Source organism: Heterocephalus glaber, unplaced genomic scaffold (assembly GCF_053883595.1).
Source record: "Heterocephalus glaber isolate CG9 unplaced genomic scaffold, H.glaber_assembly_v1.0 deba00001454, whole genome shotgun sequence".
NCBI classification, from domain to species: Eukaryota; Metazoa; Chordata; class Mammalia; order Rodentia; family Bathyergidae; genus Heterocephalus; species Heterocephalus glaber.
Window position 1 is genome coordinate 5,226,735 of NW_028258303.1, and position 20,413 is coordinate 5,247,147.

The 20,413-nt window shown below is 34.9% G+C and overlaps 1 protein-coding gene across 4 annotated transcripts in view; it reads right to left on the reverse strand.

Moving 5' to 3' along the window:
- Positions 1 to 20,413, reverse strand: part of Smarcad1 (SNF2 related chromatin remodeling ATPase with DExD box 1) — a 65,459-nt gene that overhangs the window by 12,101 nt on the left and 32,945 nt on the right. For 3 of the 4 annotated variants that reach the window (XM_004848083.4, XM_004848082.4, XM_021261082.2), the window contains exons 9-12: positions 18,600 to 18,991; positions 9,549 to 9,748; positions 3,865 to 3,955; positions 635 to 734 (exon numbers count right to left, since the gene is read on the reverse strand). In XM_004848083.4, coding sequence (XP_004848140.1) covers positions 635 to 734; positions 3,865 to 3,955; positions 9,549 to 9,748; positions 18,600 to 18,991 — 783 coding nt within the window. Of the gene's footprint in view, positions 1 to 634; positions 735 to 3,864; positions 3,956 to 9,548; positions 9,749 to 17,947; positions 18,320 to 18,599; positions 18,992 to 20,413 lie in introns of those variants that run through there. The other variant, XM_004848084.3, reaches the window with a different exon arrangement.

The window sequence follows — 20,413 nt, forward strand, 5'->3', positions numbered from 1 at the left end:
CACTTCAATTATTCCTTATGATTAAAGTGAACTTCAGGTTCTGAAGAGGCATCAAAATGATGGACAAGGGGCAGAGGACCAATTATTATGATTATTAACTTTCTATTTCAGAGATTTTTCCTTCTACATTCATATGCACAGGTATTTTTCTTAGCCTAACTCTACATCAGAATAATTGAGAAAGAATGGAATAGTAGAAAAGTAATTTGAGTAGGGTTTATCTACATACTTTGGGGGGGGGGCAGGTACCGGGAATCGAACTTGGGACCTTGTGCTTGCAAGGCAGGCAGCAGCACCACTGAGCTAAATCCCTGGCCCTATCTACATACTTTTTGATAAACCAAGTATTTATGAAGTTAAAATTACTTGTTTTCTCTTACTCTTGAAAATAATTTTAAAGTACTATGCAATCAAAATAAATGATCTTATAGGTTCAGATCTATAATTAGCTGAATAACTGAACTATATTTTCTTGAAAAAGACTGCCAATCAAGCACAAATTGTACATACATACAAAGAGAAAAAAATAAGGGGATAACAAAAATTAATATTCATCTTCACAAACACACACACATACACTTCTACCCACATAAAACACTATAAAGTCAAAGCAGTTGTCTCCAGTATTACAAACCTATAGTTGAAGCTGGGACCACGATCAGATGAGGACCTTTATTGCCCTCCTGGTAGAGGTACGCCAGGAATGCAATGGCTTGAATAGTTTTGCCTAGGCCCTAAAATTAAAAGTTCACAAGATAATATATAAAACTTAAAAGTAAACAATAAATAATTTTTTGAAAGCCTTAAAGAAAAAAGATTTCTGTTCTATATTCATTTTTGATTTTCCATAATTCAACTCAGAATTACTATACTCTTAGTTCTCAAATGACAGATGGAATGATTACAATCTCCAAATGATGCTGTAACTTACTTTAATGAGCACACTAGATGGATCTGACCTGCTGGTATATACACAGCACACACATTAATACAGAGGAATTTTTGTATTGCATGCAAAGAACATATTTTTGCTTATTGCTTACATATGACAAATATTTAATGCACGTGGGGGGAATTGAGCATTATGACTCATAACTACTCAGAGTTAAATATATGGGTACTCTATCATGCTGCAATACCATTGTTTTTTTTTTTTTGTACCAGGGATCAAACTCAGGACCTTGAGCTTTTGAGGCAGGCACTGTGCCACTGAGCTAAATCCCCAGCCCATGCAATTTCATTAAGAATAAACTATGGTGTGAACTACCATACTACATAGTAATGAAAAAAGAAAAACTACCAATACATGTAAGAAGCACGCTGAGTCTCTAACATTATACAGCACCAAATGAACCAAAACCAAATACTAAATCCTGCATATACTATACTGTATACCTATAAAAAATTAACCCCTGGTAACAGGTGTCAGAATAGTGGTGGGGTAATGGTTGGAAAGGAACATAAACAATCTTCTGGAATGATGGAAATGCTGTTCCGGGTGGTAGTCACATGCAAAAAATTCACTAACCTGTATATTTATGGATTTTCCAATGAGTAAATTCAACATCAGTAAAACAGTAGTTAAAAAAAAAGCAAAGTCTGCTGAGGGTGAGCATCCCTGGGGGACTAAATGTTACCTACCTGCTATGGACTGAAAAGTGTGTCCCCTAGTCTCTCAATACATATACGGAAGCCCCAGTGTGCAGTGCGACTGTACTTTAAAAAAGGGACTCTTGAGGAGGAAATTAGATAAGGTAACGGGGTGGTATCCTAACTCAATCTGACCACTATCCTGACAAGAACAGAAATACCAGGGATGGGCGCACACAGAAAATGACACTTGAGGACATGAAGCAACAGGGCATCTACAAGGCAAGAGAAGGGCCTCATGAGAATAAACCAAAACACCTAGCACCTTGACCTTGGAATTTCAGCATCCACAACTGTGAAAAAATAAATCTCTGCTGTTTACTCAGTCTGTGATATTTTAAATCACAACCCTCGCTGACTAAGCTAACTTAAAAATAATGTACTTTAAGACAGGCATGGTGGTCCCTGCCTGCAGTCCTAGCACTCTAGAGGCTGAGGCAGGAGGATTACAAATTCTTAGCTCAGTCTGAACAACCTACTGACACAGCAAGATACTATCTCAAAGAAAGAAAGAAAAAGAAAGAGAGGATATAGAAATTATCTATCTATCTATCTATCCATCCATCTATCCCCCTCCCCCAGTACCCAGGATCGAACTCAGGACCTTACACTTGTGAGGCAGGCACAGCACCACTGAGCTACATCCCCGGCTCAAAATAATCTATATTTTATTAATACTAGTTCTGAGACATTAGATCATCTGGCAAGAATTCAACAAATGATGAAAGGAGGCTGGGACCGGTATTGGTCAGCTTTCCCATTGCCAGGACAAAGTACCTGACACCCACAATCAAGGAAGGAAAGGTTTAATTGGCTCATGGCTTCAGAGGTGTCAGTCCAAGGTAAGCTGGCTACGAAGGAGAAACATCATGGCAGAGGGGTTTGGTGGAACAAAGCTACTTACTTCATGGTAGTGGGGAAGCAGACCACAGGGGAAGAGTGCCAATGAAAGGTGTGCCCTCAAAGGCTGCCCCCCAGTGACCCGCCTCCTAACAGCGCATTCAGCTATTAACATGAGTGGGTTAATCCAGCAATAAGTATGGCACTTCATGATCCAATCACCTATGCAGGAGTTTCTTAATTCAGCCAGGTTGACAATTAAGATTAAATGGCACAGGACTCAAAGCCTAGGTCTGATTCTCAAGTCCAGTTATACAACTGCAATGCTCTTTATTCTGTATCTAATTTCTATTAACTATTTTAAAATTCCATATGTATTACTTTTCTATTAGATAAATATGAATAGCATTTTGGTTTTATTGAGTATGAAGTAAGTGTAGGAATATGTCTTAATAATGCTAAAAACTACTTTCCTAGACGTCAACAAGAAAACTAGTGTGGTTATCTTTATTAATTTTTATTTTAGGAACCTACAACTTAAAACATGTATTCAATTGACATTTATCCACTGAACATAATGTACTTAATATTTTTACAAGTAAAGATGGAGGAAATTAGTGTTAAATGACTAGCAGCTGTAACAAATGTCCTGCGCTTAGCTTTAAGCAAATATGATTTGGCAAAAATTAGACTCTGAAGAAAACTAATAAAAATAAAATGGCTGAAATGAAATTGCTCATATATGTAATTTATTTACAATAAGGACAGGATCTGTTATATTAAAATTTAAAAAGCAGATATAAAAAGCATATATGTAATGTCACTTAATATTACATATATTTAAATATATACATGTATACATACATACACATAGCTGCAGAACAAAAAGATCTAGAAAGATATCAAACTATTTTTAAGATTATAGGTGACTTTGATTTTCTTCTTCATATTTTTATGTAATATTTAATTTTCAACACATACTTATTAATTTGATAATCAGAAAGGCAATAAACCTATTTTCATTTTAGGGAAGCATGAACAGGCTAAAAGTAAAACAGCCAACAGAAAACAGAGGGATGAGCTGGGCATAGTGGTGCGTGCAAGCACAATGGGAGGCAGAGGCAGGAAAATTGCAAGTTTGAGCCTATCCTTGGCAATTTAGTGACTTAGTGAGAACCTGTCTCAAAAAATAAAAACAGTCCGGGGATGTGGTTCAGTTACACACACACACACACAGATGACAGAAGGTAAATACTGAAGCGAGAACAAGCTGAAACTACAGTGGCAAGGGAAAATGTCATGTTTTAAATGACAGCAAGAAAGTCTTTCAGTAACACTAAATAACATAGCCTGGAGTAATGGAAATGCACTTACCATTTCATCTGCCAAAATGCCATTAAGTCCATGTTTATGTACCAATGCCAGCCAATTCAAACCAACTTTCTGGTAGGGCTTGAGTGACAGACTGGTAAGAAAGAGTTAACCAAATGTTATAGATTTATACTTTTATTAGTTTTCTCTACAATCTTTCTCATGTGAGACTTGGGTTTACAATGAACACAAAAATCGCAATACCCATAGTTAGTCTTACCTTTTAACATACTGTTACAGGCTATGTACATCTATTTAATTCAAAGCATATTCATTTTTAATCTTTCCAAACTTTATTCTGTATTTGTCAAATTACTTCTTCTGGGAATATAAATTATATAAAATAATTTCATATTTGATAAGTGTAATGCTACCAAATTAATTCCATAAATGATCAGAATATTAACTACTATAGCATATAATTGAACTTAAATTTACCCAAGAAAACTGAGTTGTACTGATTTGACTTTTAGCACATTAAGGAACTTATAGGACAACGCCCACAAACATAATTTGCTGTTTTGTCAGCCTGATATAATGCATTCTATCTGTATGGGTACCTATCACTCCTACATCAGTAATATGCATAGCTCTAGAGTATATTGGGCCTATGGGTTTATTAATGTGTGTACCATGGACAAATGCGACCTTGCTAAACACCAATGAGCACCAGTGAGTAGAAAATAACATATTAAGTGTCAATACCTTATTTAACTTGGAAACACACGAACTAGTCCCTTGAAAGGACTTGTTTTATGGGAGAGTTAAAATAAATTTTTCAAGTGTTTCAAACATTGCAGTTATTTACTGAACACCTACTAGATACACACAGCCATCACTTTTCAAGTATTACCTCATTAACCCTTTAGGCATCCTATGATGTAACTACTGTCATCACTTTAAACAGATTTAAAAAACCCCCTCAATCCTCAGTAATCTGCCTGAGGTGTTATAGCTACAGATGTGAAGGCTAAGATGCTAATTTGGGGAGTCAATCTCATTTCTAAGCTTATTCCCATACTCCCTAGGACAGCACACACCCCATATTAACCCAGGACATGGCTAGGACTTCCATCCACCAGCTTCTATTGTGTCCCCTTAATTTCCTCTTACATTTGGTCTGTACCTAGAAAAGAGGTGAGGACACAACTAAGGTATAAGGGATGGGTAAGGTGTCTAAACTTCTAAATCAAGACACCTTTATTAAGAGGAGGTGGAGTTGGGCCGGAGGTTTACTTCAGTGGTACCAGTGCCTGCTTGGCAAGCACAAGGTCCTGAGTTCAATCCCAGGTTCCACAAAAAAAAAAAGAAAAAAAGAAGAGGTGGGGTTGAAAGATGTCCACCTTAAATCAGAATCTGAGATTCTGTGGGGTAGGCAATGTGTAAACTTTCTTTTTAAAAAAATAAAAGTATAGGTAGAAGAAAAATCACCAGTTTTTCTAGGATCTTTATAGTTCTTTTGGTGTATTAAAAAATGTCCTTTACCTTCTTAGCCAATATAATTTTTATGCTACTGCAAAAACAAAAATCTTACAGATGGAAAGATCTCTAGGGCTGATATCTTACAGCCTGAAGCCATACAGCTAACCAAATCTGGGTCCACAGTGAGATAAGTTGAATCCAAAGCTCCTCTCTTTAGCACTACATAGCAAAAACAAAAAAGTTCTCTCTCTGACCACCCACCCTATGGCCAACACTGAATTCTCCATTATTTTTCTCGGTTCTTCTCAATACATTAGTGTTTAGCTACCTTTTACACGAGGCTGACATTTCATGACAATGACCAAACTTGATAAGCAAGGTATACCACACCACTTGTAAATGAACTGAGGTCCAATGTGCTGTCCAAAGTACAATCCATCACACATACCTCAGAAATATTCTTGACCAACAAAAATGATGGCAACTTGTCACCAACACATTGAGAAGATTGTGAAAATATTCATTATACATCAAATTTGAAGCAGTGAAAAAAAAGCATCTACTACATATAAGTTTTCATTAAAATAAAAATGATTTGCTCACAATCATAAATTCTGTTAACATAATTTGATTAGGATATTAATAGCTTTACTATATTAGAGTATCTGTTGTAAAAATATGTAGGTATTAATGTATTGGTAAATTTGCTCCTCTTCCTAGATATGCTTTAATTACAAATACCTTTGTATTTTAATATCACAAAAGGGCTACCTGTTACAGGTATTTTCTTTGGAATGTAAAAAGATCAATGAAAATGCAATTCTGACAAAGACATTTTGGATACAAGTTATTATGATAAATTTTAAAAACAAGGTAGCTATAAGAATGTAGGGATTTGCAACAGATGAATAGATAAAGAAAATGTATTTATACATAATGGAGTACTACTTTCCCATAAAGAAGGATAATTTGACTCATCTGTAGGAAAATGGATGCATCTTGAGGCCATAATGTGAAGTTAAATAAATCAGACATACAAGCTTAAATACCACATAGCTTCTCTCATATGAGAAACCCAAATTCATAATACAATGAGCAAAATAAAAGATAAGAAACAAGGAGACAGATCTTTTGCAAATGGCTAGGAAATCTAGAGATGGAGGGAGCGGGGAGAAAGGGAGAATGGAAATAAAAATAATTACGATATGTTATATATGTACCAATGCCTCATGATGACAATCCTTATGTACTACAAATGTACTTAAAAAAAAAAAGAAAGAAAGAAAGAAAAGGAAAAAGTATAGAGATTTGGTCAGGTCTTTTTAACTAAGAACTTTGCTGAAGAGAGTATGACAAGTATCTCTAAACGGATGCTGTTCTTACCTACTAAGGAAAAAAAGAAGGCTTTCTGAGATCATTAAGATAAGGCAGCAGGTTACTCTGAAGTTTTCTGTTAGGGGAAATTAGATTGGATTTACATCCTTTTTCACAGAAACTAGTTTCAAAATTATTTTGAAAGGTGAGAAAGACCCAGAACAGAGACAGCAGGGTAATCGGATACGCTTATTATGAGCTTAGAGTGTGGAAATTCGGGACCAGAGACTTGTCTGGAGTGGTTCACCAAGTTACAGGTGCTACTTGCCCCAAACTTTGAGTGATGTGACTGCTGAAAACACCAGTGCATCAGGGGTTCTAATACGAGTACTCAGCTGAAATATTTACAACCTAGCATTTTCCAGTCAGTTAGACCGACATCATGCAGTGCTCATTTACACTCACTCAGGTCAAGTGGTCTCAGAGCCTCTAGTTAACAACAGGACACAAACCAACAGGATGGGGAACCCGTTCTGCCAAGTTCAGGACAGCAAGATAAGAATCTTGCTAGATTTCAGTAGGACAGAAGGGCAGGACATGTAGGACTAATATATTGTATATGGATCACATGATCTTTTGCGATAAACACTTTAAAGTTGGTAAACTCTGTATTAATTGCTAAAGCCTTAGAGATAACTCCATCTGTGATAAGAATAAAATTCCGAGTTTTCTCTCTCTTACCTTCACTACATTTAGCATTTTAAAATAAAAACTGTATAATGGTTTTGAGGTATAGGCCAGAAATTTTATTTTTCTCTACAAACTTTCATCTTCTTTTGAGATAGGGTCTCACTATGTAGTTCAGACTGAGATCTCACTATGTAGTCCAGGCTGGCTTCAAACTCCCAGTGATCCTCCTGCCTCAGCCCACCAAGTTCTGGGATTATAGGCGTGAGCCACCACACAGCTGTCTACAAAGACTATCCTTAGCAGGAGTTCTGGAATATCAATCTCTAAAAGGCAAATTTTCTCCTGTTATAATACACATAAACTTGCAATGGAGAATTAAACAATTAACATTAGTATTGCTTCAAAGCACACTGTACTACAAAGACTTTATTCTGTAAAGGGAAAGACCTAAGGGCTTGGGGTGTAGCTCACTGGTTAGAGCACTTGTGGAGCATGTACAAAGCCCTCATTTGATCCCCAGCACACACAAAGAAGATACAAGCATAGTAAGATATTCACCAGGATCACCTATTGCTTTTGTGAGTGCTAATACACTGCCTGGTCAGTACACCAAATAAAAATTGCTTATGCAACTCACAGTGGTTAAACAATAAAAACCAAGACAATAAATTCCACCCCTAAAAGTTCACTTAAATAAACTCTGAAGAGATCATCTCTATAGGTTTTGGAAGTTGCACTTTGGATTAGATCCACTGAATACTTAAAAAAAATTTTCCCCCTTACCTATTAAATGTCTAATTAAAAAAAAAATCCAAAAAACCAAACCCTCAGTCTAATGAAAAGGATAGTGTATTACCAGGTCATACTATTTACAACTTTGTGAATATGGGTTTAAGAGAAAAAATTTTTAAGTGATGCAATAAAGCATTTGATTTTTAAAATCCAAATTATGATAAAGTAGACTCAACTGGGTAAGTCTTGTAGAGTGAAGAACTCCCCATATCCAATGCTGGAGAACAAGAAGCAGCAGCTCCAACTACACTTTTAGGAGATGAATTTGCTGATATAGTTCTTTCTACGCAACAGAGAAAAGAGCTTCTTTTGTGGGAACTGCATCACGTTCCCCTACATCATCCCATAGCACCCTAGAAGGGCACAGAAAAGATTGTCGCTTACTATTAAAGGCCAGTAACCACATCTTTTTTATACCTTGATTTTTAATTATTAACCTATGATCAGCAAATATGCTTTGATCATTAACTCAGAAAAATATAAGAATTAAAATCAACACCTAAGGCAATCATTTTAATGAGACCTTAGTGCTCATTTTACTAAAATACCTATTAGAAATATTCTGAACATATGTTTTTAAAGTTGCACAACATTGCATAGTATGGATATACCATAATTTATCCCATTACTCTCTGATTTTAGGATTGTCTCCATGGTCTTGCTGCTATAAATAACATCACAGCAAACAATTTCACATTTTTTTAAAAAAGGAAGTATTCTGAACAGGGCTGAGTCTCCAGACTACTTAAAAATAAACTTTTAAAGGAAGTTCAAAACAAGTTCCCCACCTCAATCCCTCAATAGCATGCAAAGTTTGGCAGTTCTCAATGACAAAAAAAAAAAAAATTTTAATAAGCAGTGACTGTTGAACAATTTTTAGTGTTTATTTTTTTCAAGAGTTTTGGGAAGGTATTTTATTGAAAGTAGCAATTTGGGGGAATTATGCATCTATCTACTTAATATAAATATCTTTCCTTTTTCCTTCCTGATGTGTTTCTACTCCAAAAGGACTTAAAACTCAGCTTTTCAAAAAATATTTCACTGCTGATACAGGATATTTTAATAATTTCATAATTAAAAGTATGGGTTGACAAAGTTTTACACTGTTAGAATTAAATAACTGACATTTTTACAAACACGAAATTTAAAGAATTAAAACCACCTTTTGGCTTCTGTGGTTATATAAAAATTATGTTATCAGATAAGGAAGATACAGATTGTATAAGATCACACCATTCCACTCCACTAACTTACAATGATGTAGAATAAAATACCCAGCTTAGGAGAGAGGGGAAAATAAAATCAGTGAGAAACCATTCATTCACCACTATGTGCCATTGTAGGGATGAGAGGATCTTTCCTGATACTAGCGGCTACATCTTATTTAATTTCCCTAGGCACACTACAAAAATAAGCTCAAATATTTTTATAACTGAGATAAAGTAATGACAGTATTCAATAAATATTACCTTTGGTTTAGAATGGAGGGTTGTTCTATGTTCCATCCACCTCCATTTCCAGTAAGCATGGTAACTTGTTTTGTCAATTTATTTGAAATGTCTTCACATTTGTTCATAAGTCTTATAACTACATCCCTTTCTTGGATCAGTGTCTTACAGTTCCATATCAAATCTTCTGATAAGCCATTAGTTTTAGACATCTTTGTAAACTGTGGCATGAAAACAAAAATAATGTAATAGGTCAGATCTAGTACACAAAAAGGCAAATTCTTTCTTTTAGGGAAGCATTCATTAATTTAAACTTTCATTAATCAACTTAATGAAGTGCTAAAAGAACCTGCTTTCTCATGTGCACATCTGAATTCTTGCGTTTCACATTTACTATCACTTCAAACTCATTATGTTGAAATAAAATATATCTTTTCCCATAAAAATGCACAATATCAATTAGCACGTTGCTGTTAATATCTATTGAATTTTCTCTTCAAAACCTCAGCTGCACCTTTCTCTATTAGGATAACAGTACTAAAATGTAGTAACTGTGGATCTGATTTGTCTCCATTTTTTAAAACTTATGATTATTACAAGATCAACCTTCCTAAAACATTTTTCCTCATCTATCAAAGTATAACTCTGCAGTTCTTATACACAGATTGGTTAAGATCTGAAACTCCAATTGTTTGTCATTTGATATTTTACTCTTTAATTAGTACTTGGAAAAATTATTACACAAATCAAAAGTTAATTATGGGTGTGGGAGAATAGCTCAGTGGTAGAGTCCCTGTCTAACACGTGAAGGCCTGGATTTGAGGCCTAGCACCACCATCAAAAACACATACATACAGGGCCATGGCGCCTGCCTGGCAAGTGCAAGGTCCTGAGTTCGATCCCCGCTACCAGAAAAAAAATACATACATGCACACATAATTAGGACCAATTCAGTTATTACTTAAAAACTAATTTCAATGTACCACTTGTATAAATGGTTTTGTGTGAAAGCTTAAAAGAAGTTATCTTTCAAAATTTATTTGCATTTATTTTTCAAAAGACACTGAATACTTCAAATGTAAAAACTATACCAGCATTAGAATCTTTCATATAGATAGCTTAAAAATATATTCTGAAGAACATTATAAATATTTTTAGTGAAAAAGATGAGAAAAACCAATAGCTGTTTAAAAGTTTGTTGGCCCAAAAGAAAAATTTCATAATCTAGAAATGAATAATGATAACTAAAATAAGCCAGTGTAGTAGAATGAGCCTGTAATCCCAAGAGTCCAGAGGCTGAGGCAGGAGGATCTCACCGAGTTTAAGACCAGCCTGAACTACATAGTGAGACACGTCTCCCCTGCGCCAAGTAACTAAAATAAAACCATGTTAGGCCAAAACCACATACAATTTTGATTCATGTCATTTTAATTACCACGTTCATCCAAGTTACAACATGAATCGCATTAACAATTCTAAAACATCCTTGCAATCACAGTATATAGAAATTCAGAGAGAAGCTCACACAATATAACTTCAACATTTATAGAATATACTGATAATTTCATAGAAATGGAGTTCATAACAATGTTTTTCATTTTTATGTGAGAGCAAGTTGGTAAGATATAAACTATCCAATCTATTTCAAAGCCATATTACAAATGGGTGGGTAGAAGTTTAAATAAAATCCTTAAAAAAAACCCCAGCATTTTACAAAACAGCATTGTGAAATATTTTTGCACACTACTTTACATGTCTACAAGGATAACATTCATAAATGACAAGGTGATCCCTACTTTGTGCTCTCCAGAGAACTATACATATATAGTAGGCTATATACCAATGCTTTAAGTAGTTCCTTTAGAAATCCTCATTAAAATATTTTTATTTTTAAATGGAACAGAACAATTACAGACCGAAAGTTTATTTCGTGTCTACAGTGCTGTGTATATTTGAGAGAAAACCAACAAGATTAGTCAAGGATAAGGAAGGAACAGAAATTGTATGCTTCTATGTGCAAAGAACTACTTGATGCCTTTTACTAAGTAACTCAATATATAAATGAAAAACGACTTACTATGTAAGCTCTTGTTTTTCTTAGCAAATACTACTCTACTTGGTGAAGGTACCTGGTAGACAGATAGTCTCTGTCCTTGTGTGGCTTATGGCTATTGGGAAAGACAGGTAATAACCTTTAGTGCAACAACTGGTATTGTAAAGGAAAAAACAATTTCATAGGTATCTATCAAAAGAACTAATAAAATCTAGACGCCAGGAAGTCCTTTTCATAAGGCCAGAAATAACAAAGAACTATTTTCAATAAAAGGGCAGTATGTCAGATCCTAGAGAACTAAGAGATGAGGCTCAATGAGAAAGGAGGTACCAGAAAACTGTTGCGGGGGTTTCAGCACGATTTCTTCTTCAGAAAGAGCACTATGACAATATTGTAAGTCTTGACAGAAAGCAAAAATGTGTGAGGAACGCTCTAAAATGTGACAGTAGACACAGAAAAGTTGGTCTGATATTTAGGAAGTAAAATCCACTCGTTGTGGGGATGTGACTGAGGGGATAAACATGACTCCCAATTCTGGCTTCGGCAACTAAGTGACTAGTGGTGCTATCTCCTGAGACACTGAAGTTTACGAGACTAACAGGGAAATCTGATTCTAGATAGGTATTAAATTCAGGTGCTGGGGTGTACCTCAGTGGGAGAGCACTTGCCTAGCATGTGTGAGGCCTTGGGTTTGATCCTCAGTACCACCAAAAACAAAACAAATATTTAAATATTTGGGGTAGGTGCCAAATTTGGAAGAGGAACAGGCCAGGTTAAATACACAGACCTACAACACAGGGAAAAGATGTGGGCTGAAGAAGATGGTGCACAGGTGGCCATCAAATCAGTCCGAGATGGCAACGAGACTATGTTATGGAAAAGCACATGGAACTGAAAAATTGGCAGACAGATTAAACCCCAAAGAATGCAACATTTAAAGTTTTAAAATACAACGAAAGAACAAGAAAAAAAATGCATGGTATGATAAGAGGGAAGCCAGGGAAGAGATAAGTGCAAAAAGGAGATTGCAGTTCAACTGTCAAAAGCACAAGCAACCTGATTTCTTTCACTGATTAAAATGAACTTATCTAACAAGGGAGCACATGGTAAATGTTCATTCCTTTTCTCTTTTTTTTGGAGACAGAGTCTCTCACTTTGTAGCCCAGGATGGCCTCAAACTCATGGTGATCCTGCTAGAATTAGAGGTGTGCACCACCACACCTGGCGTAAATGCTAATTTCTACAGCACTTTTCATCACAGTTCTGAGGAATTAAATACATATTTACTGTAGTTATATACTGTAACTATGCACAATGGTGATGCTTTTAAAATGAGCCAGAAGCACAGAGAGGTAAATATTCGTCCACTAACTACTACTCTCTAGAGATGTTAGGGCATCTCTGAAGGTTAGTAACAAACCACAGTGTAAGCTCAGTGGTGAAAAATCATCACTCCCACCACATAAAACTTTTATTCTCTAAGGGATAGCTAAGGAAATAAAACATGAATTATAAAGATTCTTCACATATGTAAGTCATATTACTGTTATAAACAGATCCAGTATTAGAGTATATTAAGTAAATATATACAAATTAAAGCTGAAGCACTGCTTAAAAAATAATATGACATCATTCTTGAAATATTTTCAAGCGTTATGTTATAGAACAAGTCATTCGGGGAAAAACCCAGCATGTCATGATCTGATGGGCAATTATCAGATTACTGTTCTGCCTCTGGAGAGCTTTTGGAAAGGCAAGATTTCTATTACATCTTCCTAAGAGATGAAAAATTACCAGTCACAATTCCAAACTGATGGACAGCTTAAGCTGTCCTAACTCATAAATTTAAAATTGATATAATTTATAAAGTCTTTTCTATTTATTGAATTTTGCAGTAGTAAGGATTGTACCTAGGGCCTATGACTAAGTCACATCCCAGCCTTTTTAATTTTTTATATTTTGAGACAGGGACTAAGACTCCCAGGCTGGGCTTGAAGTTGTGATCCTCCTGGCTCAGCCTCTCATAGTGCTGAGATTTTGCAAGTATGTGCCATCATAACTGGCTTTTTCATTTATTTTTTAAAAATGTAAACTGGATATACGTCATTTAGAAATCATAAGAAAGGGTTAAAATGTAGGGGTAACCCAGTCATCATTTAGAGAACTTGGAAATAAAGGGAAAGAGCACTTACTCTACATTTTGCATACAAACAGCAAGCATGTAGAAGGGTAGGTACAGCAGCACTTTTTTATAGATTGTTGTTAAGGAAGTAGTAATGACAGTATTAAAATACTACTTTTCAAGCCCTTATTGAATTATGGATCTAGGCATACAGCATCAATAGGTGTTAATATCACACACAAAAAAGGCCCATTACTGTCTTGTGATGGAAGAATACATCACCAAACAAAAACAAAGCAACTAAGAACTGGAAAAACAAAATGTTGAGCAAGAATGAAAAAGTAATCGTGTATAATACATTATACAACTCATCTACAAAAGGAATTCACACAGTTATAACCACATAAACAGTATCTATGATCTTCAAAACTAGCACATCACAGTGAGAGGTGGGAACTGGAAGTGGGTATGTGAGGTGAAGACAGAGAAAAGAGAGATAAATTCACTCATCTACAATATTACATTGATAGATAAGGCTAACAATCGATAAGAAGCACTGTGCTACCCAGAAACACGCAGGTGACCAGAGGAGCCAGACAAAGGCAGAAAAGCAGTGATGTGAGGAACAGGATAGGGAAAGACACAGCCATGAGCATGAGGCAGAACAGCTTTCAGGGTTATTTTACTTCTTAATCCTAAGTGCAAGCATAAATAATGACAATTAAATTTGACCAAAAGGAATAAAAGCCAGTAGGTATTCCTACAATGTCTTTATTAATTTAGGGTGGGAGGTTATAACACCCACATAACAAAAATGTGTAAGAACACTGCTGTCTCCATGGTCCTATTTTATGAATAAAGAAGAATTAACAGTCCTGTAAGTTACTTAGCTTCACCAAAAAGTGATTTAAGAAATACATAAAGTATCCTGAAAATGCAAGATTAAATCCAATGTTACTGATAAACATAGAAAATACGATCTTATTTACACGGCATGAAATATACAAATGTATAAATAATATAATGTATAGATAAAGCCAAAAATATCTTAAGTGGTGAGTATCTGGTAGAATTTTGGGTAAACTTTACTTTCTTCTTCACGTACTATTTCGATTTTATACAAAAATCATTTTCAAAAATAGTATTTTTATGGGAAAGAAAATAAAAATATGTAACTGCTACCTGCTGGATAATTATATGAGAAAAACAGTATCAATATGGCCCTGATTATAATCTCTTTGATTAAAAACTTAATTATCAGGCTGGGGAATTAGCTCAGTGGTTTTGCCGCCTGCTGCACAAGTGCAAGGACCTGAGTTTGATCCCCAGCACCAAAAAAAAAACAACCAAAAAACCTTAATTACCATTCAAAGGATTCTCTCAGAAGTAGCCTGCTGCTGAAATGCCCAACTCTTGCCACAGTGTGTCACTCTTACTGTACAAATATTTTAGCATTCCTTTAGGAAGGGGGAGATTCTTTAAATAAAATTATTTAATCCCTATTTAACAAGTTACAGCCTGAGGACAGATTTCTAATCCTATTCATTAGGATAAACAGTGAGCAGCAGCCTACAAAATACTTGGGATGCATTTATTATTTTTTAAAAATAAAACTTATCAAACTTATACAAAAATAAAGCCCAGTACAGTTATCTTAGAAACAACACTTAATGAAGCCACTGTATATGGGAAGAGTATGTACATTATAATGCCATGATAAATTTAGACAATTTACAGAAATCATTGAGTAAAACAATGTAAAAAAAAAAAGGATCTATGGTCCAAGTTACTGATAGATTTTAAGTAACAGAAGAAGCATGGAGTATACAACATGAACTATGGTTGAGGTGCTTGGTTAACAGCCCAGGAAAACTACATCTACACAATCTAAATGTTGAAATAGATGCATATAATGAAAATTTTAGGTTGAGCTATTCACGAATAATGGATTAGTGAGTCTATATTACTATTCTGATTTATCTATTAAAATGCAATGTGATAGGATTTATCATAGACATAATAGTATCCCACCTTAATGTCCCCAAAGCTAGACAAAAATTCAGTTAAGAGGTTGGTGAACTGATGCTATCAAATATGTGAAATTTGGCAATGAAAACAACAATTTCATCACATCAACAATACTGGTTTTTAAACTAATGACATTTTTTTTTTTGGCGTGCGACATTTCTAAAGTCTACCTGATTTAATGATTTGGTTTTCTTACAATGAGCAAGTAAATTATTGCTTATATGTAGAAAAACTACAAGTAAAACGGAAAAATTATAAAGAAACCTTAAAACAGTTATTTTAATTTTTATGCGAAGGGAAAAAAATAGCAAAAATGACCTGCAAATATAAATAACCTCCAGGTGATGCACTTTTGCAAATAAAATTTCCTCATGTAAAATGAGGTAACTGGAGTACCTGAAAGCAGTTTTAAAAAGTATAATGTCTGGCAAGGAAATTTTAGTAATATAAAGTGTGTAATCTCAATTTAGAATGATTGTGCTAATTACTAAATAGCTGGTACTATGCAAGCATATTATGTTTGTGTCCTATATTACATACAGTAGACTTGTAAGACCTTGAAAAACTCAATGATCTGCAAATTTTCAAATTCTGTTGCGTAAAAGTACTGCTAATAATTTCCAGTTTTACTTTTAAATACGCTTCAACAATAATTTTAAGAGCTGACTAGATATCAGCAAACCATTATGAATATACAATGCCCTGTCATTTTCATGAAGGTTTTTAACTGAGGCACATGGTCAAAACCTCATTAACTTCACAGAAATTTCTAAATAGAGTATCTATCATAAAGACTTTTGCTATTGTTTCAAAGTTGTTTAGAGATAAACTATTAGAGACAGCTTTTTATAAAAACGCACATAATATTGACCTAGTAAAAGTTGCTCTATAATCCAGTCACATTCAAACTCTAAAATTATTGAAAAGTAGATAGATGGTAAAAGTTCTAATTGGGCCAGGGATTTAGCTCAGTGGTTTCGCCGCCTGCTGCGCAAGCGTAAGGACACAAGTTCGATCCCTGATACCAAAAAAAAAAAAGCTCTAATTAAATTGAAATTGAAAGCTTATATATATATTTATTCATTAAACTATTAATTTGGGAAAATGTATTTACCTATTTTTCTCAGGACAGTAAACACTAGTCACTGAACTCAAGAAAGAAAGTCTACTTTTAAGATACTTTTGAAATATTACATAAAATATTCAACATTTGGATGACTGGTTAGAATGAACAATATAGTCTTTATGTTCAAGGTTTAGAAATGCACAAGTAGTTAGGACGCTGAAGTCAGCAATGAATGATCTCCAAAGTCATGTCAATACTAATTTAAACTATGCCAATTAATTAGTAGGGAAAATATGCTCTCTACATGTTAAGTTACCGAATATTTTTTTTAAAACCTGGCACATATACCGCTGGTAAAATTGTACAATTTTCTTTAACTGTAAGATATCTGGGCAAGTAGTGACAGTGACTAAACAAACTAGTGCAGATAATTGCATTCCTTATTAAATAAATTAGAATCCTAACAAGCCTGAGCAACCCAATTCTGTAATAGCACTGGAGACCATTAAAGATTAAAAGAAAGAAGAAAAGGAAGAAAAGAAGAACAAGAAAGCCCTTCAGCAAATACTTTAACAAATAATCACTCAGGCAAAGCCAAACAAGTTTTGAAAAGGCCTGCTTTGACAGATGTTCTCTGGAAAAGCAAAGGCTTCGGGCAAAACAAATGGTCTTATTTTTTTTTTTTTAAAGCTATGAAGTATCAGCAATGTTTCTGTTTTTCAAATATTTTAATTTTTAAAACACTGCTTCTTGTAACCACCGTGCAGGGACTCTCCCCTATCACTTAACAAGGAACCCTCGTGCATTTAGGTTTGTCACAGGTATACAATTAACCACAAATCCAACTTTGCTCTGTAACTTAGGAAATAAAATGTGCTGAAAAGCTTTACAAAGCAGCCAGAGCCACTTTGTCTTCAAAAGCTGTAAAAAAAAAATCACCCACACTGCTTTTATTACAGGGCCTATATACAATTCGCACTATAAAACCAGTCTCGTAAGAGTTGAAGCAAAATTTAAGAGTTCTTACACTGCTCTGTAGGAGCAAGATTTGATGACTGTTGACATTTATAAAACTCAAATGCAGATATTCTGGATAAATCTTGTTTACAGGAGATCAAATTCCACAAAATGATCGTGCAAAGAGTACTTACCAGTGTTTATGCCTTCCCTTCACCTAATGCTTGAAAATTCTAGGCTTCCACAAATTTTTTTATCTTTACAATTAAAAACGCAGCCTGATACACTCCATAAAATGGCGGCGATGTTTAACCAAGAAAAACATGTTAGAGATTGAGCTATCACTTTTAGAAGAAGAAGAAAATAAACAACTGCTTCTTTTGTGGTGAAGCCTGAAACACTCAGGCTGGCATTTTGAGTCATGGAGCTCCTCTGGACGTTGCTATTGCTCTTCAAACAGTTGCAGTTACATTTCTGCTACATTCTTGCTTTGTGCATGGCATCCAGCAGTAACAGATCAGAACAAGCTAGCAAACAACTCCTTCCTAAATGGAAGCTCTAATTTCTTCTTCTGCAGTGAAATGAACCAAGTTTCTATGCAAAAGAATGAGTGACAGTATTTCCAGCCAATCAGCTTGGATTTTTTCAGGAAAATCACCCCTTAATTCATTCAAAATTAGGTCATATGACACTATTTGAAACACTATTGGCTTACAATGAAAGTAATGTTTGACTCTACACAGGCTAAGGCCACCCATCTATGCTTCCCTGGGCTGAAGATAACTTGACTGTAAACGGTACTGTAAATTAAACATACACGGAGGGGGGAAAAGAATGTAGCCTTACCAGAGCCTCCCAACTGTTAAAGGGCCGGAGTTCTGTTATCTTCTGAGCCTTCTTCTGGGAGCACTGAGGAATGAGAGTGAGCTCACCAATCGAGGCACCCTGCAGGAAGTGGAGGATTTTCCCCTTGTAGCCATCCTCCATCACCTCTTCCCCACTGCTGTAGTCCTCATCCAGGGAGCTGCCGGCATCCGAACCCGAGTCATACTCAGAGTCTTCACCCACTTTTTTAGGGTTAAATACATTTTTTTTACGTTTCTTATTAAATCCATTTTGTGCTTTCATGGAAAATTTCTGTTTCAGTTTTGTTTTAGGTGCATTTTTAGGATAATTTTGAGTCCTTGAAGAAACCTCTTTTCCATTGGGAACCTCACTTTGTGAAGCATACTGCATATCTGTATATAAAAGACAAAAATAGTAACTAAATTAGAAATAGATAAAGATATAAGACTTCAAATAAGAAAAGTATTTAAGTTTTACATATCCTTTATACAGAAAAATTCAACTGCAATTTACTGTTAAATTATGATACATCTTGAGAAATACTAAAATAGAATTTGAAGTTATGCACTAAGAATAGTTTCAAAAACATGATTTCTTTTTTAAAAATGAATTAAATATAAATTTTCATTTTTTGATATAGGTCTGAGAATCCAAATGTCACCTGCATATCCATAGCAGCTGCACCCCCTGAGCCAACACTGATGGTTAGAGTAATGATGTGCTGGTACAGGGAAGCTTACTACTACCAAAGCGCCTGTTTCAACTGTCCACACTATAATCCATCCTTCCACCACTATTTACACTATTCTGAGTTCATCACTACTTATACTGGTATTGAAAAAATGCTTGTATAATTTAAAAGTTATACTATCATTGAAAAGCACCACTATGCTCTCTAATCTCTCATATTTCATCTAATTCTATGATGGCTGCGAAAGAAGGTACACTATTATTTTACGTTCTAGTAAAAAATATGCATCAATGAATCTATAGTACAACTGGCCCTCTGTGCCCACAGGTTCCAAATCCATGGGTTTAATCATGAATTAAAAATGTTAGGAAAAAACTTTATATCTGTACTGATTATATATACTCTTTTCTCATCATTGTCCCTAAATGATTAAAAAAAGCCAAACAAACAACTATGTGTATAGCCTTTACACTGTATTAGAAATTATTAAGTAATCTAAAACTGGTTTAAAGTGCATGGGAGGTATGTATGAGTTATGGCAAATACTACACCAATTTACACAAGGGACCCGAGCATCAGCAGTTTTGCTATCAGGGGATCCTGAAGCAATCACCCACAGATATTGAGGGGTGACTGCACTAATTTACAATGTTTATGTCTCTATTAATAAAGAGCCTTTAGAAATATCACCATACATTCTTTTGCACATAAAAAAACAGCAAAAAGAGATAACATAGTTGCATATCCAGAAACCTCAATAAATAAAATAAATAATAAAAAAAAACAGCAAAAGGAATTGGATAAGGTATTCCTCAAACTTATTTACATTTATAATGTGGATCTTGTGAATAATTTTTTGGCCTAAAAATGGATATTGGTAGCTTTCTTTTTTTACACGGTATCGTTCTCTAGGCAAGAATATTGGTGACACAGCATTTCCTAAATGTTCACTAAAAAACACCTAAAGCCACTGTACCATTTTTTCCCTTTCAGCAGTAGACTTTTAAGGCTGGCTTTGTAATGATAAAGTGCTAAGTTTACTTAATTCTTGGTTAGGGATGTTGCTAACGTGTGGCTCAACTCTGCTAACCAGCTCTCTCCTTTACCATTCTCTAGAATCCTC